Here is a 17,308-nt window from a genome sequence, read left to right on the forward strand (position 1 = left end):
TAGAGCGCTGATTTCTTCCGTCCTCTGTTCTCTATCATCCAGGCTTTCAACCTCTATTTCAGCAGAACTATCTGCTATAACAGCAAGATATCACCAGAGTAGCAAGTCAGCTGAAAGCTCATCAATATACAAAGTTAGGCTTGCTTTCTCCCAGGTGGACTGATTTGTACCTATCCCTATTAATTTTACCTGTAACTTTGTGTTGTGCGTGGGCTCGGTATTTGAATGCTTTTCTGCTGTTTTTGCAGTCAGCTCATCATGCCCACCCTGAGCACCAGCAGCTGGAAGGGCTCCGCGCACCGCATGGCCCAGGGCTTCACGTGTGTGCTGCGGAAATCAAGGTGTCAACCTGAAAGCCTGAGCTGGAGTGTGCTACAAATGGCGAAATGCGGGCAGTTAAGGAGGCAGGAGTAACAGCAGGACAAATACATGACAACTGTTTGAAAAATCAGAGAGTTGATGACTAAAGTAAAAATGTGAAAAGAGAGAACCAACATGGAACCATTAAAAGACAACGTACTAAAGAGTCAATCTGTATGCAGAAATGGCTGTAGATCATCGATAGGGGGTAGCAGTCATACTTTCATCTCATCAGTCTCCTCATAGCCCATATCATTGGCAAGGGGTCACTAGAACAAGGTTCAGGTCACTGTTTAACAGTACGTGACTTTTGTGAAACACTCACAGGGCTCCCTACAGCTTCACTTTGAAGACAGACCTTTGGTTCTGCAAAGCTAGGAAGTAAAATACAATGGCCAATTCCAGGTTGTCTGTGAGACATGATTGGGGTTTGGTTTGATCTTTTGTCTCATTCATATGTGGAAGGTTGGTTATCTTGAGGCAGATAGGAAATATTTTCATTGAAAACAATCTAAACAGCATTACAACAGAACTGACTTATTTGGAATGACCCTGTTCAAAAACAACTTTTTGAACAACCCCTAGTCTTGGCATCCTCTAGTGTCTTAACAGTTTTTTATATTTGTTTAGCATAATATGTAACCACCCCAATTATTCTTTCCAGGCATAAATATTTTTCTGTTCTTTTAGCTTAAATGGTGCTAACAATGAACATGCCATGGGTGCTGCTTTCTACATTAACTCCTGCCTCTCTGTTCTTTGCAAACACATGTTCATGCAGCCTATCTGGTGTCTTCAGTATTAGTTAACACCAACTAGAAGTGTTACGTGTGACTTGTTAGTTAAATTTAAAGGCTTGATACTTCTATACAGCATAAATGAGTATCTGCTATTTTAATATAATTTCTACAATAATCATCTGTTCAGTCCTGTACTTCAGGATGGTATTTGCATCATTGAATCAATTACTGTGGTATTCTTGAGAAATAAATTTTTTTCAAGGCTTTGTATATCATATACCAACAAGCTTGTTTTGTTTGTGTTTCATGAGGCATGGAAAGGACAAATGCAGCCCAGTCTGAACAGGGAAGAGGGAAGTGGAGCAGCCACAGAGCTCTGTGACAACAGCTCCTTGCATGTTCTTGCCTTACTTTATCCCTGTAAATCTCCATCCGAACACACGTCTCACAGCTTGTCATCATCAGGCGTAAGAGGTAATGATGCTGGTGACATTATCAGTCAAATCAGGCCTCGACTCTCATCCCCTTTCATTGTTGGCATAATGGCACTGGCTTTATGGCATTGTTTATTCCTATATAAAAAATAGAAAAAAAAAATGCTGACTACCCAAGCAGGTGGCAAAGAGCTATACTATTCTGAGATGAAGTTTATCCCAAAGTGCCACTGAGGACAGGCCTGCATGTAAAATAAATAGATAGTAACTAACGGTATGTGACAAAACAGAACTACAGCTCTGGCACAGGTAGGATTATCTATGGAGACTTTAGGCAGCATAGGTTACAACTGTAGAGAGAGGAAGGACTTCAACACAGCTAATTGCTTAAGGGCTCGGCAAGCAAGGACTCTGATGGTGCACAAAAGTAGGGCGCCTGAGCGGAAGTCCATACCACTAACCCTGCACTATTAAGCAGAAATGCTACTCTTTTTAGAGTTCATGAAAACAGGCAACTAGTGCATAATTTTAGAAATAATTTTTTTCAGCTGCTAGGGTAAAATTGTTTCCTGAGGTTTTTCAGCATCCAAAAGGTGCATGCAGCCTCTAAACCATGGAAGGCCAGCTTTGAAGACTCTTTATGCACACTGTAGAGAGTTCAAAAATATCTACTCTGGAAAGAAAAGGGAAATGCTGAGACATCCACTCAGGATCTGCAGCAATGTAATCAGCTTTTATGTACAGAGATCAAAAGTATTGATGTTATCAGCTTGGAAAGATAACATACATCAGTTGTGCCCTGTGCATTTTTGCTTATGTCAGCAGTCTGCAGGAGTGGCTGAAAGTTAAGATACTATAAACCTCTCTATCAGTCAGTATTCAAAAGCCTTTGAAAGGCTGCAGTATACATTTATGTAGAGTGCTGGAGACAACTGTGTTGGATAGTGTGAAGTAAAATGAATATGGTTACAACAAAGAGCTTCCTTTTGAGAACTCTGGGTTCTTTCTGCCAACACAGATTCTCCAAATCTCTTTTTTTGACCCAAAGTACCATCCTAAGAAGAGTAAGAAAGTGTTTCTGACTCAAACACACTCTCGCTTGCAGAGAAGAGTGGGTTTTAGGCTTCCTGATTTAAAGTTGTATCATGACCCACTTGTTCTGAAGTAGGTCAGTCTGTGGTAAGCTGAACTAAATCAGAAAGGCCAGCCCAAGAGTTTGAGTTAAGGGAAAGATGTAGAAAGCCACTTCCTATTTCTGTTATGTCAGTAATGGGTGCAATGAATTTTTACTAAGGGGAGTTTTTCATGCTGTCCTTTCTCATAATTGTAAGGTTTGGCAGATGCAGAAAGACTGTACTGTGGTACTTCCTTGTTTCTGCTTGGTGAATTAAATGGGTTTAGGTAATTTTTTTCCAAGGTTGTTCTATTCTGGCGTAGGGATCCTGCTTCCTCTTAGTGAAACACACACCCCTGTACTCATACACTTCCTTCTGCAATGTTAGCACTCCTTCTCACTTCTGCTCAGTTATTTCCAATGCTAACCATGGCGCCAGAGCCATGAAAATGTTAAAACTGTATTATTTTTATGTGGAAGATGATTTTCTAGGAGTTTTCAGTTTGCCAGGTAAGAACCATTCTGGGAGAATGAAAGCATGTTATGCTGTAAACAGAATACTCTCTTTCCCAAAGATTCTGTTTTTCATCTTTGCATGGCTGTTTTCATCAATTTAACATTATACCAAATAAAGAGAGAGAGAAAGAGTTGCTATTTGCCTAGGAAATATGTCACAAGTTTCTGTTCACACGAATAGATGCACGTGTGGTTTACCTACAACGAGATAATAGCAAGCACTAGAAAGGAACATTAGTTCCGTTCTGTGCTCTTTTGTCCATCTACCAGTTCTCACACACTGCTTACAATGTCACGTGCAGTCAGGCTCATTCCATATATTCTTACTTCCTTCAGTCAGATTTTCACTTAGCTAAAATATAGTTTTCCTTTCCTTTCATTTCTTTCCCTTTCCTTTCCCTTCCCTTTTTAAGGAAGAGCTTTCTTTCCTCTTAGTCTTGCCACACTGATAGGTAGACCTGGCAACAAAAAAATTCAAAGAAAAAAAACACACACACACTAAAACGTGTTTGTCTTACCCCCCTCTGAGAAGAGCTCAGAAATGCCTTTAATCTTTCTTTCCACGGTCCAGACTGTGGGGTGCTGAAGACCTTTGCAGTCGAGAAGAGTCCTGTACCAGTCAGTCAAGGCAGCAAAGTTGACAGCATCAGGTAATTACGCAACTATTCTGTGGTCCGATTGTCTGAGCTGCAAGATGAAAGCCAGCGAGTTATCTGGATGCACCTAGTAAGGAAAACAGAGGAGCACTTCTCCTACAGTTACCTAACACACAGTTGAGTCAAACTACTTTCAGTCAGGAGAAAGCAAAAAGCTTCCTCAGGATTTCTACCAAGTCTACAATAGAATTGATGAAGATAAGTCAGGAACGACACTTTGACTTTAATGAAGCTGTGTTTTCTAAAGCAAAGTGTGTCTACTTCACCACTGCTTTTAATTTAAAAAAAAAAAAGTCAAAATATCACATTTGGGCTTTTGTATTTCATTTTTATAATGCCAAAATGCATTAAGCATTTCACATAAACTCTCATGTTTTCCACATTTCTGTAGTCCTATTGCATTGTCTCCATGTTTCTTGTTTTGTATGTTTTTTTACCATCATCTTCATGTAATTCATATATAAATATATATATGTATATCATGCATTCATTGTAATTGGCATTAATACAGTACTACCCACTTTAAAATTAACCAAACGTTTTTGCCTACTCCTGTAACAATTTGGAGCAATGCTATGGAGTGAGCATCTCTGAGATTTGTGTTATCTCAGATATCTTTGATATGCATTGTCTCTGAAAGACATTTTGACCATTTATTCCTAGTCATAACAATCTGAAACATTCAAATGCCCACTGGAACACAATCATATTTTTCAAGCAGCTCTAGTAAATGTACACTGAAAAAAGCAATCACTGTAGTTAGCTAGTCTGCCAAAATACTATTATTTTTCACATATGCATGACATTTTACATTAAGATTTGTTTTGTATTCCTTACACTCAGCTGTATAACAAAGCTTAATCGTACATGAAATACTATGACATTTGAGTGAATAGTTGTTACCAGACTGACCACTCCGCAGCTCTGATTTTAGCTGCCACATTGAATCTATCATTCTCAAATTCCCATTTGCCTACTTTTCTAGTTTATAGTTTTCTCACTAGCTTCATACCTGACCAATGATGCTGCAAGGATATTAAACTACTAGTTTAATCTTGACACTGTAATTGACGATTTCACTGTAAATTGAGCCAATTACTTGAACCCATCTCCACTGACACAGTTCTAGTTAGACTGACCGTTTAGTGCATGGCACCTTGCTATTTCCCTGAATTATGAGTATAGAGCTATTTACAAATTTCTGATGTTCCTCTCTCCTTGATACCTAATGATGTTACCTACTGTCATTTCAGTGTTTGCTATATGAATTCTTGGTACAGAGTTCACCCCCTTGCAAGCAGTGTTCCTTCAAGAACAATCTATGTTTTGACTAGTATTTATCATCCAGAAAACACGGGAGGAGGACGTAAAATTGAAAATTAAATTGTTCTAGACTGTCCTACCCATAAAATTGTTTTGCCTTGGCTCATGACCACAGGAGAAGACAACTTGCATTGCTAACATACCTAAAGGTTGAATCAGAAATAAGAAATACTTTGTGCTCTGTTTCATACACTTCAGTACACACTTTCACTAAACATAGTACCCCCAACTCTTTGTCTAAGTGAAATATTAGTAAATTTATGTGTGTAGAAATTAATGATCTATTTAGTGAACCCTAGTGATTACATCTCATACATTCCTTTGACAGCTCTCTGATATTAACAATTGGGAAGGAATCAGTCTTAGCAGAACCCAAGTAAGAGACTATACAATAGGAAGCCATACAAATTCAACTCCCCTTTACTTCAGTGACCTCTTCTGAGAGGAAGGTAGTGCTTTCTATTTGGATTTTCATATCCCTTTGATGGCACTATTAGTCTAGGGAAAGCTGCCATCTGCAATGCCTCTCTTCCGCACTTTTGTGTATACAGCTGTGTGGCTGTGACGGTAGGTAAAAATCCCTCCAATATAGGGCATACATTGTATACACATACATACAAGTATACCCAGCATAATTCCTTATATGGCCACTCTATACAGCATCCCTGTTTTTTCAAGGGATCTCAATCCTGACTATCAACTGTCTCCTTGCAACAAAAACAATATAAAAAAAAAAATAAGAGTTTTCAATTTAAAGTTACAAGTAGCAATATTTCTGGAATATGGAAATATAGACATGGATGTTTACAAACAAAATTGTTATTTTATTTTGGGGAGTTAAATTCATATAAACAAAATTATGGATATGCTGCTGTAAATTTGTTAACAGCAATTAATAATAGTATTTTAGATTCTACATTTCCTGTGATATATTTCCTTTTTAAGCATACAGTATTCTGAATTTCACCTGTCATTACATTAATTGTGTATTTAGGATCGCATGATCTTTGAATAATGCTGTAAGAAGAAACTCTTTTTGACAAAAGATTATTAAGTGCCTGGTTTGACTTACAGTAGCTATATGAGCTAATATGTAATAGCAGCCACAGCCTAATTAGCACCATGCAGCCATAGCCTAATTAGCACCATGCCTAATATGTAGTAGCAGCCACAGCATATCTGTTGTATACCATACTTTAATCTAATGCCAGCAGCTCTTCGTTAACTTTGACTGGAAGTTATCTGCATTAATAACACACAAGAAACAAACAGCAGTTTAAAAACCTTTAGCAGAGTTAGGACTGATGCACTAACTCTACTGAAACAGTGTAACCACAAAATCTTAGGGACAGAACTTAGTTTTGCATTTATGTAAATTTGTACAACTACAATCGATCGGTAAACTTGCCATACACGGTGACTGCTTTTAGTCCAAAGGCTAAAAAGTGCTTTTATGATTTATATTTTGGGAAAGGATGTTGCTTATAGTACAATATTTCGGATAACTCTGCCAGAGCCATAACATAGCTGTGATCAGCAAATGATCATCTGTTTTGTTTTGGAGTTTATCCAGCTGGGTGTATGCCATTAAAATCAAGTGACAGTTTCGTAAATCTAAAGCCTTTCTAGGTTCACAGGCTCCCTGACTCACTTCTCAATAAAATTACAGCTGAACAATGCATTCCTGTTTAGAAGTCAGGTTCAGTTAACACGCAGGCTCACTGGCATTGGTAACTGAAAATAACCAGTTATCAACACTCCTACAAAAGAGCTAAAAGCATCATTGTCACTAAGCACATGCAGTAAAGCTCAATTTTCAGTGAGATAATGTACTCGAAATCATGCATACCTCAGGCTGAGAAGGACTTCACCCATTTCTCTTGGACTTTCAAGTGCTTTTCGACCCACACTTTATGTAGAGGGTGGGGGGGGAAAAAATAAAAGGTGAGAAACAACAAAGAGTCTACAACTGATGGTTAGAGGCTACAATCAACAGAATAGTAATTCAACAAGTAACTTGTTAGTACTTGCCCAACACATGAGATATGACAGGTTTTATATTTTAACAGCAAGATGAAATCAGCAGAGTGCTTACAATTCCTTAGAAAATCACTGTCCGTGCAATATTAAGCTGTTTTTGCCATCAGCAGCTTTGCTACCTTTCATTAACACCCACTGTTTGTTTAAATACGTAGTATGCATTTTTATCTTCTACTGCATATTAAGAGCTATTCCTTGTTGCACACCATTTTCTACGTGTATTTTTTCCCTGAGATAAATTCACAGGACTATATGCAGATGTGACAGTATAATATCTAAATACTTTTTCCCACTAGCCAAAAACAGATCCAAGTGCAGAACTGAAAGAGATCCCGTCAGTCACGCATCAGGCTATACTAACCAATAGTGGTAATACTGCTAACTTCCTTTAAACTGATAGTTTACACTATAGTAATTACATTTTCACAGTTCTTCTGACAAGTGCTCTGTGTAACTGACAGGAGCCCTAGGAGGCACTTTTCGCTGTGTGTAAGAAAGGCAGCAGTCACGGTTGGTTTGTGCTGGAGTAGGAGAAGAAATATTAGGACATTAATAAATATGATTCCATACATGAAGAGAATGTTTTCTGACAAAGATCCCAAACTAACAAAATACCATAATGTACTGACTGGGAATGGCATGAGAAAAAAGGAAAAAAAAGGAATTAAGGAAAAACCACAGAATGTAAACACATGCACAGAGTCAATAATAATACTCCAGCAGGTACAGGAATCACTGAAACATGGTCTCAACACAGCAAAAGCAGTTAAGTTTGGAACTGCAGTATGAAGTTGTGCTGAGACTTTTATGGGAAGGCTCTCACACTCTTTCTCCAAATTATTTCCAAGCTCTAATAAAATTCTTTTTTAGCATTTTGCAAGAGAAAATGCTTTTTTTTTTTTTTTAATAAAGGGGAGAGAAAAATCTCCAAATGACTGTCTAATGTTGCACCTCAGATTGTTCAGCAATGCAAACAAGCTGGGGGGCTGAAGATATAAAGGAAAAACAAACTTAACTACACAAATGCAGAACAGATGCAACAACCCTACCAAAGAAGCCAGTCTCAAGGTCTTCCTAGAAATGGTCACCATTTTCAAAGCTGTCAGAACTTTTACTGGTGATTTAAGGCTACTTACAAAAATATGCCTCCAACCTAATCATTTTGGAGATGCTTGCTTATAAAGCCTGCTTGCATCCCCAGAAATTCATGACAGGACATGCTGTTTTTGCATAGAACTTCCTACCAGCTGCCTCACAACCTCATCAGTCAGTGTTATTGAGCATATGAACCAATTTCCAGGTGATTTTTTTTTTTCCTTCAATGAGATTGGTTATACAACTATACGTGTACAACTACAAAGAAAGAAACTTTAAAAAAAATCACACTCGGTACAGGTCTGTGGATAAAGCATCTGGGTTTTTGTGGAGACAGAGCCATGGCTGACTCGATGGAAGAGGATTTACAGAAGCAATACGAAACTCATGGCCCCAATTTGTGACTACTAAGAGCCACCCACAGAATTTCACGTCAAACTTCACTTTCTTATTTTGCTCCTCTGCTTTGAATTCCCCAGTGTGGACTCCAAGCTTTTCTGAACAAAATTCATATATAGCACTGGTTCTTAATATCTCCACAGCTCTCTGTAGCTTGTGTTTCACCATTGCGCTCCCCATAGCCATCTTCCTATCAATCCCACTCCACATCCCCACTCCTTCCCCAGATCAACCTCGGCACCCATATCGGTGACAGGCACTGCATTTACCTTTCTGTTAGCAGCTACCAAACAGTCTTTTTTCCTCTTATCCCATTACTCTTTCAAAACACCCTACACCCATACCCAAGGTGGTCTTGAACATGAATCCATTCATTGTGTCTGTACTGTTTTGCTGGTGCATGATTTAGCCCACATGCTCCTTGAGCCCACCCCAGAGCTTTGTGGTTTGCCCCAGTCCTGTCAAGAAGTTCTGGAAATTCCGAGGAAACATGCTAATTACTTCTCTGGGAGGGTGATAGGTTCTTACCTCATATCCTTAATGTAAGGGACATGGAATCCACCTGTTGGAAACTTAAGCAAATTAATCTCACACCTTCAGACCTTCACCACAGAGAATCGCTGGTTCCCAGATTTGCAGGGCCAGAAGCAGATTGCATAAGTTCTGGCAAGTGTTAAAAGCAGAATCAACAGCCTTACATTCCCGACCATCTCTCAGCTCCTCTCTCAAGGACACTGAAAATAATTTAGAAATTAAATTAAATTTTAATTAATGTTTCTATCTCCATGACTAAAAGGTACCAAAAGCCAAGGCATAGATTTATCTGCAAAACTCTGGTGCTGACACTGAGTACACCTACACAGCCTACTTGCTCACATCCCTGAAGTCTCCGAGCCATGTAACAGCAGCTACAGAGCCGAGTAGTCTTTCCGGATTCACCAGCACTCACATCCTACCTACTCCACGAAGACCCACTACTTTTATCATGCATCATTTGTACTGCACTAGTGGCTGCAGACCTCCACCAAGAGATCCTGCACCAGGAAAACCTCATTATGCTAAAAGCCACCCTGAGGAAACACATAAAGGGGAGGAAAGCACTGCAAATTCCTCCTCTAAAGATGACTAAGTTGAGGGCAGACACTATAATCGTAAGCCTTGTCAGCAGATGAGCTAGAAGCTTGCCCTGTAACAATGTGTGTAACACTTCTCCTGAGCAAACAGAGAAACCAGTAAGAGAAATTCCCTCAAGTCTCATTAAGATGAGATTGAGCTAAAAACAAGTCTTCATGTTAAGCAAAAGCTCTGTATATAGCTGCCATCTAGGTAAGAGGAAGGAATTATATCCTATGGAGTTCACAGCTACCCACCTGGCAAACAAAGACAACCAGGTGGACACTGGCTTTATCAGGGGTTAATACACTTGAGTAGTCATTTCAGCTGGGGCTCATGAGCAAAGGAATTTATTTTGAGGGAAAGTCACCTTTTTCAATTACAAAAACAAACATACCACACAGAGTGCAGTTTTTAACATTTATTTTTAACTCCAGTTTCCACTTTTTCCACAAGCAGACTTTAACAGTTGTTCAAAAAGTATTATAATGCTAACTACAGTTAAAAGGAACATTTTGGGACAAGAAAGTGCTAGAGAAGTAACAAAATAAACAGAATAAATATCCTTTACAAAGGTTTACACATGCTGAGCAACACAAAAATACTATGCAATAAACCTAATATAATTCATATTCTGTACAACAGCTTAAGGTACTCTTTACTAAATAGTACACGTCATACTAGTAATACATTAGTAAACATAGAAACTTTAACAAAATGCTTAATTCAAGCAAAACAGCGATGCAATATGAATCAACAAGAAGTTCAACGGTTCCAAAGAAGCCAGAGATGGTGGTGAGTAAGCACACAACAGTGTACAAGACGACGATCTCAACCAAGAGGTTGAGCCTAGTGGTTCTTCAGCCACGACTGCATTTAGTTCCCTGCTGGAAACCATATCACATTGACATCTTCTTTAGCTTGTGGCTGTTGAAAAGAACAAGAGAACACAAATAATCACCTCAGACATAGATCAAAGACATGTTACTCTCTCCAAGATGTAGCACCTGCTGAGAGAATAGGTCAGGTAGAAAAAGGGGCATGTGACATGACTGTCCCTGAGAGGACTCTTAAAAAGGAGTAGCCATGTCTGACAGGAGATAGAAAGAAAAATCAGTTCGGAATTGCCATCAGAAGCTGCCTTCAGGAGATGTAAGAGAAGAACTTTTATACATGCTCTGTTTTCATCAACTTAGTAGTTTTTAGATTCTTACCTCAGGAAAAGAAGGTGCTTCTTCACCCAGCCATCCTTAGGGTTTACGCAGGCTTTCAATCCACTGAAGGTGTGGAAACTGGAAAAGAAATAATGATAGAGATCAGTAAATAATCATTAGAAATCCCTGCTAGTAAGTACTGTGAAGCTGCATTTAATCAAAAGCATGCACCATAGTTACTTTACATAACGAAGAATAGAAACTGCTTTTGTAAATGCCAGTTCAATATGGGATGCTCCACAACCCCTTCAATACTATACGAAAAAAAATAATAATAATAACCCAATGAAGCTTAAATGTAATAGCTTCAGTCTCAGGAGCCATTTCTTGCACCATGAAATGTTCAATTTGTTGTAACTATTGAGACAAAGAACTTTGCTAGGTGCAAGAAATAACATATAAGACTAAAGAAAACAGTTGCTGTTATGTTAAGGTGAGAGATCATTTGGGGGGCTAAAACCTCATGGGAAAAATTATGATCTTTGTGAATTAAGAAAAGTCTCATTTGCATGTTACATGGTTTATGTGTCTGTTAACAAGTTTTGTCAAGGAAACACCCTGTATTGACTAGGTACCCTCAGCTGGATATCAAACACATCCTTGTCTGCACAGGTGATTCCTAAACAAATCTGTTACGTAGATTGTACAGTTGTCCTATGAGTTAGCAGTCCCTATCAACTACTGGTTGGATATTTTCTATACTATCACTATATGCATTTTATTTAGTTAAATTGACTTTTGGAAAAAAAAAAAAAAAAAAAAAAAAGAAAAATCACACTTCTAGCATTCAAATCATTGATCCTGCCCCAATAGGCATCCTAAGGTTAATACATGACAGTCAGAAAAACAGGATCATCTGAAAAGCAACCTACATGATCGCATCAATATCGCAGACTTCACTGGAGAGCTGTTCAGTATAACCCTTAATGGCCCACCGAGGCAGACGGGCTTTGGTATAAGACAGACAGCAGTCCTGGTTGCTTTGTGCTGGAATTAAGGGGAAAAAAAATGTTAATAAAACCTATTTGGATCACATTTCCATGCTGTCTAGTCCCCGTCCCCATCCGTCCCCACCTCCCGCCCCAGCTATCCAGCTCCCCTTCAATAGAGAAGGAGGATTAGGCAGTGTACTTTGCTGAATTAATCCCCTTCTCCATCATCCTGTGGCCAGCACGCACACCCTGGCGTGGCTAGCATGGTGCAAAGCAGCCCAAGAACTGCATCCTAGGGCAGAGTGCCCGAGCACACTCACCTTGGGAGGTACTGCACAGCAGCAGCAACAGGAGCCCAAGCAGAGAAGCCAGGACCAAGCTCTTTGTGCTGAAGCCAGACATTTTCACTCTAAGCAGCAGCTGTGCTCCAGTGAGTGCTCTTTCACTGCCTGCCTGTCCTGCCAAGCTTGCCTCTCCTCCACCTGCTTATAAAGCCGCAGCGGGAGCCACGGGAATTCACACGCGGGCGGGTTCCACTATCATCACTGGGTTTCCCCACGGCAAATTCCATCATGCCCAATACAACCTCAGCGCTCCTTCCTGGTGCTATAACCAGAGATAGCAGCGTGCTGGGGAAATTTTTTTTGTTGTTTTTTAAAGTAGGTTAGAAGATTCAGCCAAAAAGAAAAGGAAATAAAAGGTTGTGAGGTAATGGTTCTGTGGGTGAAACATGTATTTTTAGGGGTAGGAGTGTGGGTTGTGAAATGAGGAAAATCAAATGTAGGTAACTGACTGTTACCTACCGAAGCTGTGTCTTTGCTGTGCTCTATTTTAATAAGCACATTGTGGGGGTAGAGGGAGATGGGCCTAGCCCAGACAGATTCATTTCGATGTATCCTCTTAGAAACTGGGTAACTATCTTTAATGATGCCAAAAGACTATATTAATATTTACTGGTTGGCCAACACAGTAACATCAGACTTTCCAGATGACTGCTTTGCGAGCGGTAGATTGTAATACTGGCGGGGCCCACATGGGCCAAGTATTCATGGAAATGGGTTTTGTTTAGAGTTTCTTCTCACTGTCATCACTTTTTGCCTGTTCGTTACACATCTGAACTATTTCATTAGAAACAGACTCTATACTGTTCCAAATGCATTGATGCTGCCTCATAAGCCACAACTGTATCTTGTTTGCTCCCCATTCCGTACTGCACCCAAATATTGTTACTCCTGAACATTCAGCTAAAACACACACACAGTCTTAAAAGGGCCTCTCATGGCTCAGAAGAAACCCATGCAGAGAGATTATGTAATCGCACCAAGTGCACTGTTTGAGCTGCTACTGAAGGCTGCTATTTCCAGTACCATTCAGTGACCCCTGTATAACAAATGTGACGGCTGCAGGCCATGTCCTGTTCTGCTGCTGTACACAGGAGCTGTTACCAGCTCCAGGTGGTTATAGAGTAACCTGAGCTTTAAGTAGCTTCTCTTAAGTTAGAGCTCAAGGACGTGGTCAGAAACTGTTCAGAATGACATACCCTCTATTCTTTGTGTACTGCTGATAACTTTTTGCTTTCCATAAACGTAGCTGATTTACGGATCACTTATTTCTAGACTGACAGGTATTAAGAAGCAACAGGTTAGCAATGAACAATTCTCTGTTTTCCCCACTATTACCATTTTTTCTTTTTCTTTTTTGATTTTTACTGGTTGTCCAGTGACAGCCTGGGATTTCTTTTTATTTATTTATTTTTAAGGGAGAAAGGCATGCCACCCAGTTTCTGTCAAGCAACAAGAAGATATGAAAATTAGGCATTAGGTTATCAACCCTCATTCCTCCGCTTCCACCCTCCCATTTCACTCTAGCATTGATACTAGTAAGGTGTCCATCTACTTTGGAAAGAGAATTTTCTAAGATTGTTGAGATAGTAACTACACATTCTTATCCATAGACTAGCATCACAATCATCAAAAGTACTAGGCAAACAATAGTTTAAAAAATTGCTAGCAAAGCCTTCTAAAAAGGAGATCAGTTTGTCTCCTTTATTGATACCATACTTGTTATCCCTTAAGTCCAACTCTTCTCCCTTTGGATTGGATACTCAAGATATAACTGATCAGGACTATTACATTTATTGATTAGGCAGGACATCTTAAAAAAGAAAACTGACATTTTGGCTAATAAAAACATTACTATTAGATAATATTACTACACAATACTACACAATTGTATCACTAAGTAGTACTGAGTTGCAATTATATTACTTATTAACAGTATTAATACATTAGCATTAATACATAATTCTTACTTTATTATATTAAATTATTATAAAAAAGAGTAACTAGTAAGTACTATTAAGTTGCAGTTCTGCTGCCCTTCCTCCTACACTGAGTGTTAAAGTACAAACCCATCCTTCTTTATAAGTTTCCAAGCAAGTCTTACAAGTTTTCTTCTTAGTCCAGCCTGCCATGTCACCTTTCAGACAGTCCTGGTGGATAGTCCAGTGGGTTGTCCACAGGGTCTGCCCCCATTTTCTCTGGGGGCTTAGGACCACAGGACAGCATCACCACTGCCTTGAAGCAGCTGTACATCCCGTTCCTTCTTCTCCACCTCATTTCCTACCTTATTCCCTGGTTGTTGTTTTTGTTGTTGTTGTTGTTTTTGTTTTTTTAATCTTTTCTTGAACCCACCTTTTCATCGCTCCTGCATCTCCTTCCTCTGCTTAAACTCTTCCCAAGTAAACAACTCACCCCAAATTCCTTTTTCCTCATTTGTGCCAAATCTGTTCCCCCACCACCCCACCCAAATTCAGTGCTTCTGACACCATTACCTAGACCGTTTCAGCTTAACATGTTATTACTGATACCATCACCTAGATGGAAGTAGCCTTGCACCTCAAGTCTCCCTTCTGACTCTACAGCTGTATTTCCTTTCCAAACAGTGCTTTTTGGACACAGTCTTTTCACCAGATCTTTGGCACCCCTACCTAATCCTGATTAAGCACAAGCAGTTTGGACACCAGAGCAATGACATAGTCCATCTAGCATTCTCCCCATGCTTCTGCCCTCAGGCAGTTTCCATCACACCTCTGGTTCCTATCAGAGCCCTTCACTGGTGTTGTGCCTAGTGTCACAGGCAACTGCTGCTCCTTTCATGCCAAAGTTTATTTGATTTAGGAAATTAGATTAAGATTAAGATTTAAAACAAATGCCATCGTAAGGGCCTCAGCTTCAGGAGAAAATTTCACTTTGTTTGTACTTAGTGTGTACAAAGTACCCTCAATTTATTTGCACATAGTTAAAAATCAACAAAAGCCATAATGCAAATGGCTGGAGAAAGTTGCCAGGTAAGTCCTGACGTAACTCTCAAGCATATCTTATCTGTCTTCACAACTTGATTATGCAAACAAAAAGGGAAAAAAGGAGGGGGGGGGGGGGGGGGAGGTGCTTACATGTTCAAAGGAAGTGATGATTCCCAGTGGATGAGGGAAGGGTGACTGCTGTCCACCCTGACCAAACGAGACTTTCGGCCTCTCTCAGCACCTGTGTGACCAGATGGGGCTATAGGAACCTGACAGGTGACTGCGGCATGGCTGAAAGACCAGGCCCTCAGGCTCTGAGGCAGCAATTAAAGGGCTAAAGGTCTGTTGGAGGCCCAGCTGCAGGTGGCTAGTGCTGGACCAAAACATTGTTTAATGTCCCAGTACTGGGATAACTGGGGAGCTGCACAAGAGGCCCTACAGCAAAGGGCTGTGTACTGAGTGTGGGCCAGCAGTGCTCCCTGGGGTCACTGCACTCCTGGCTGCCTCAGCAAGGGCCGCCATGTTGGGGAATGCCGCTGCTCCCCCACAAGACTGTGTGGGGAGGCCTTTACCCAAAGTCTCCTCAGAGAGGCATGGAAAAAAGCAGAAGAAGCAACAGCCACAAGTTGTGAGAAGGAAAATTTGCATCAGACACTGAAAAATTCTCTTCACAACAATAGTGGTGAAGCACTGGGACAGGGCCCAGAGGGGATGTGAAAGCCCACTTTGAATAGCCTTGGAGATGTTCCAAACTTAACTGGACACAATACTGCCCTGATCATGATCTTTAAGATTTGGGTTCCTCCCCAAGCCACAGTCAAGCCCATATTATTTTTATTAGTTTTCCCACTTGACATTTCTGTCATGACTATTTCTTTTTAGTTTCTTGTCTCTTCCTGACACTTCCTTTGTTACAAGTTGAAAAGCTTCCCTTCCTCTTCTTGCTCCCTCATTAGCCCCTATCACATCCCAGCTCTCCCTCCCTGTTGATATGCTTGCAGTAAGACAAAATGCCAAAGCATGGATCCACGAAGTTTTCAGCCTCTCTTAAAACTGCCCTGCTTTTGTTCCAGAGGTCAAGCTGGAGAACAGGCCTCACCCCTACTGTATGTATTTTAAGAGATGAAGTAACACAGACGAGGTAGTAATGCTGTACAGCAGTTCAGTTAGAGCTGTAAAAGAAGAGGACACACCAGGGGAAACTGCATATGAGAAGCTGTATACACACACAGAATTCAGAACTGCTCATGATTTGGAAAACTGCTTGAAATTTTTTGAAAATGGGGGCCCACAATGGTGATATACTTGACCGTGTGGTTCTATGAGTACCCAGAAGAGTCATGTGGATGCAAGGCTTAAAACATACCACTCACTTCTGAAGAGAGACACAGAGGAGGGGCTCTGTAATCACTGATTGATACACTACAGTTTATAGTGACTTCTTTATGGGTTTAGGTCTAATAGTAAACAACTTTATTTTTTAAATCTCTTACCTACCTTAATGTTAGACACTGCCTATAATATCTTTACCTGTTGCCTACAATGAGAATCACATTGCCAATTTTTATTTAAATTGAAAATTACCTTTTTTTTTTTTTAATTATTTTAAGCTCTCTTCACAAAGAAATGTTTTATTATTACTACTGCTCTTGGCCAGACTGCTGAAAATAAAGAATTATAGCAACACAGCTGATCAACTAGGGAAAAAGAGTACTAAAGGGAAATCCCCTTCTGTAATTTCCAATTGTTTAGGGCAGAGCAAAGTGCAGGAGAAGGCACCAGTTCAAAGGAACAGGGCCAAACCAGGGGATTTAGTCATTGCATAATCCTCAGTGATGAGATGTACAATAAATCCCAAGCATAAAAGTTCCACACATTACTTGCTCAATACCTCTGGCATTACTGTGGTGCAATACAGTGATTTCATTCACTTCAGCACTTGCCTGACTGATTAACAAAAATCCCTCTCTGAAGGAGGAAATTAATTTTCAGTAATTATATGTTGCACCTTGTGAGGAACAGATATAGAAATACTATTGGAAGACATTTGTTAGATGCAATTACAGAG

At 39.9% G+C, this 17,308-nt stretch overlaps 1 protein-coding gene across 1 annotated transcript; it reads right to left on the reverse strand.

Moving 5' to 3' along the window:
• Positions 1 to 10,196: 10,196 nt before the first annotated feature.
• On the reverse strand, positions 10,197 to 12,420 carry CCL20 (C-C motif chemokine ligand 20). The gene is made up of 4 exons (XM_035544801.1): positions 12,257 to 12,420; positions 11,877 to 11,991; positions 11,005 to 11,082; positions 10,197 to 10,717 (listed from the first exon to the last, which is right to left on the reverse strand). Exons 1-4 carry the CDS (start codon positions 12,336 to 12,338, stop codon positions 10,690 to 10,692), a joined length of 303 nt encoding a protein of 100 aa, XP_035400694.1. The 5' UTR covers positions 12,339 to 12,420; the 3' UTR covers positions 10,197 to 10,689.
• Between the last annotated feature and the right edge of the window lie 4,888 nt (positions 12,421 to 17,308).

Source organism: Cygnus atratus, chromosome 9 (assembly GCF_013377495.2).
Source record: "Cygnus atratus isolate AKBS03 ecotype Queensland, Australia chromosome 9, CAtr_DNAZoo_HiC_assembly, whole genome shotgun sequence".
Taxonomy (NCBI): Eukaryota; Metazoa; Chordata; class Aves; order Anseriformes; family Anatidae; genus Cygnus; species Cygnus atratus.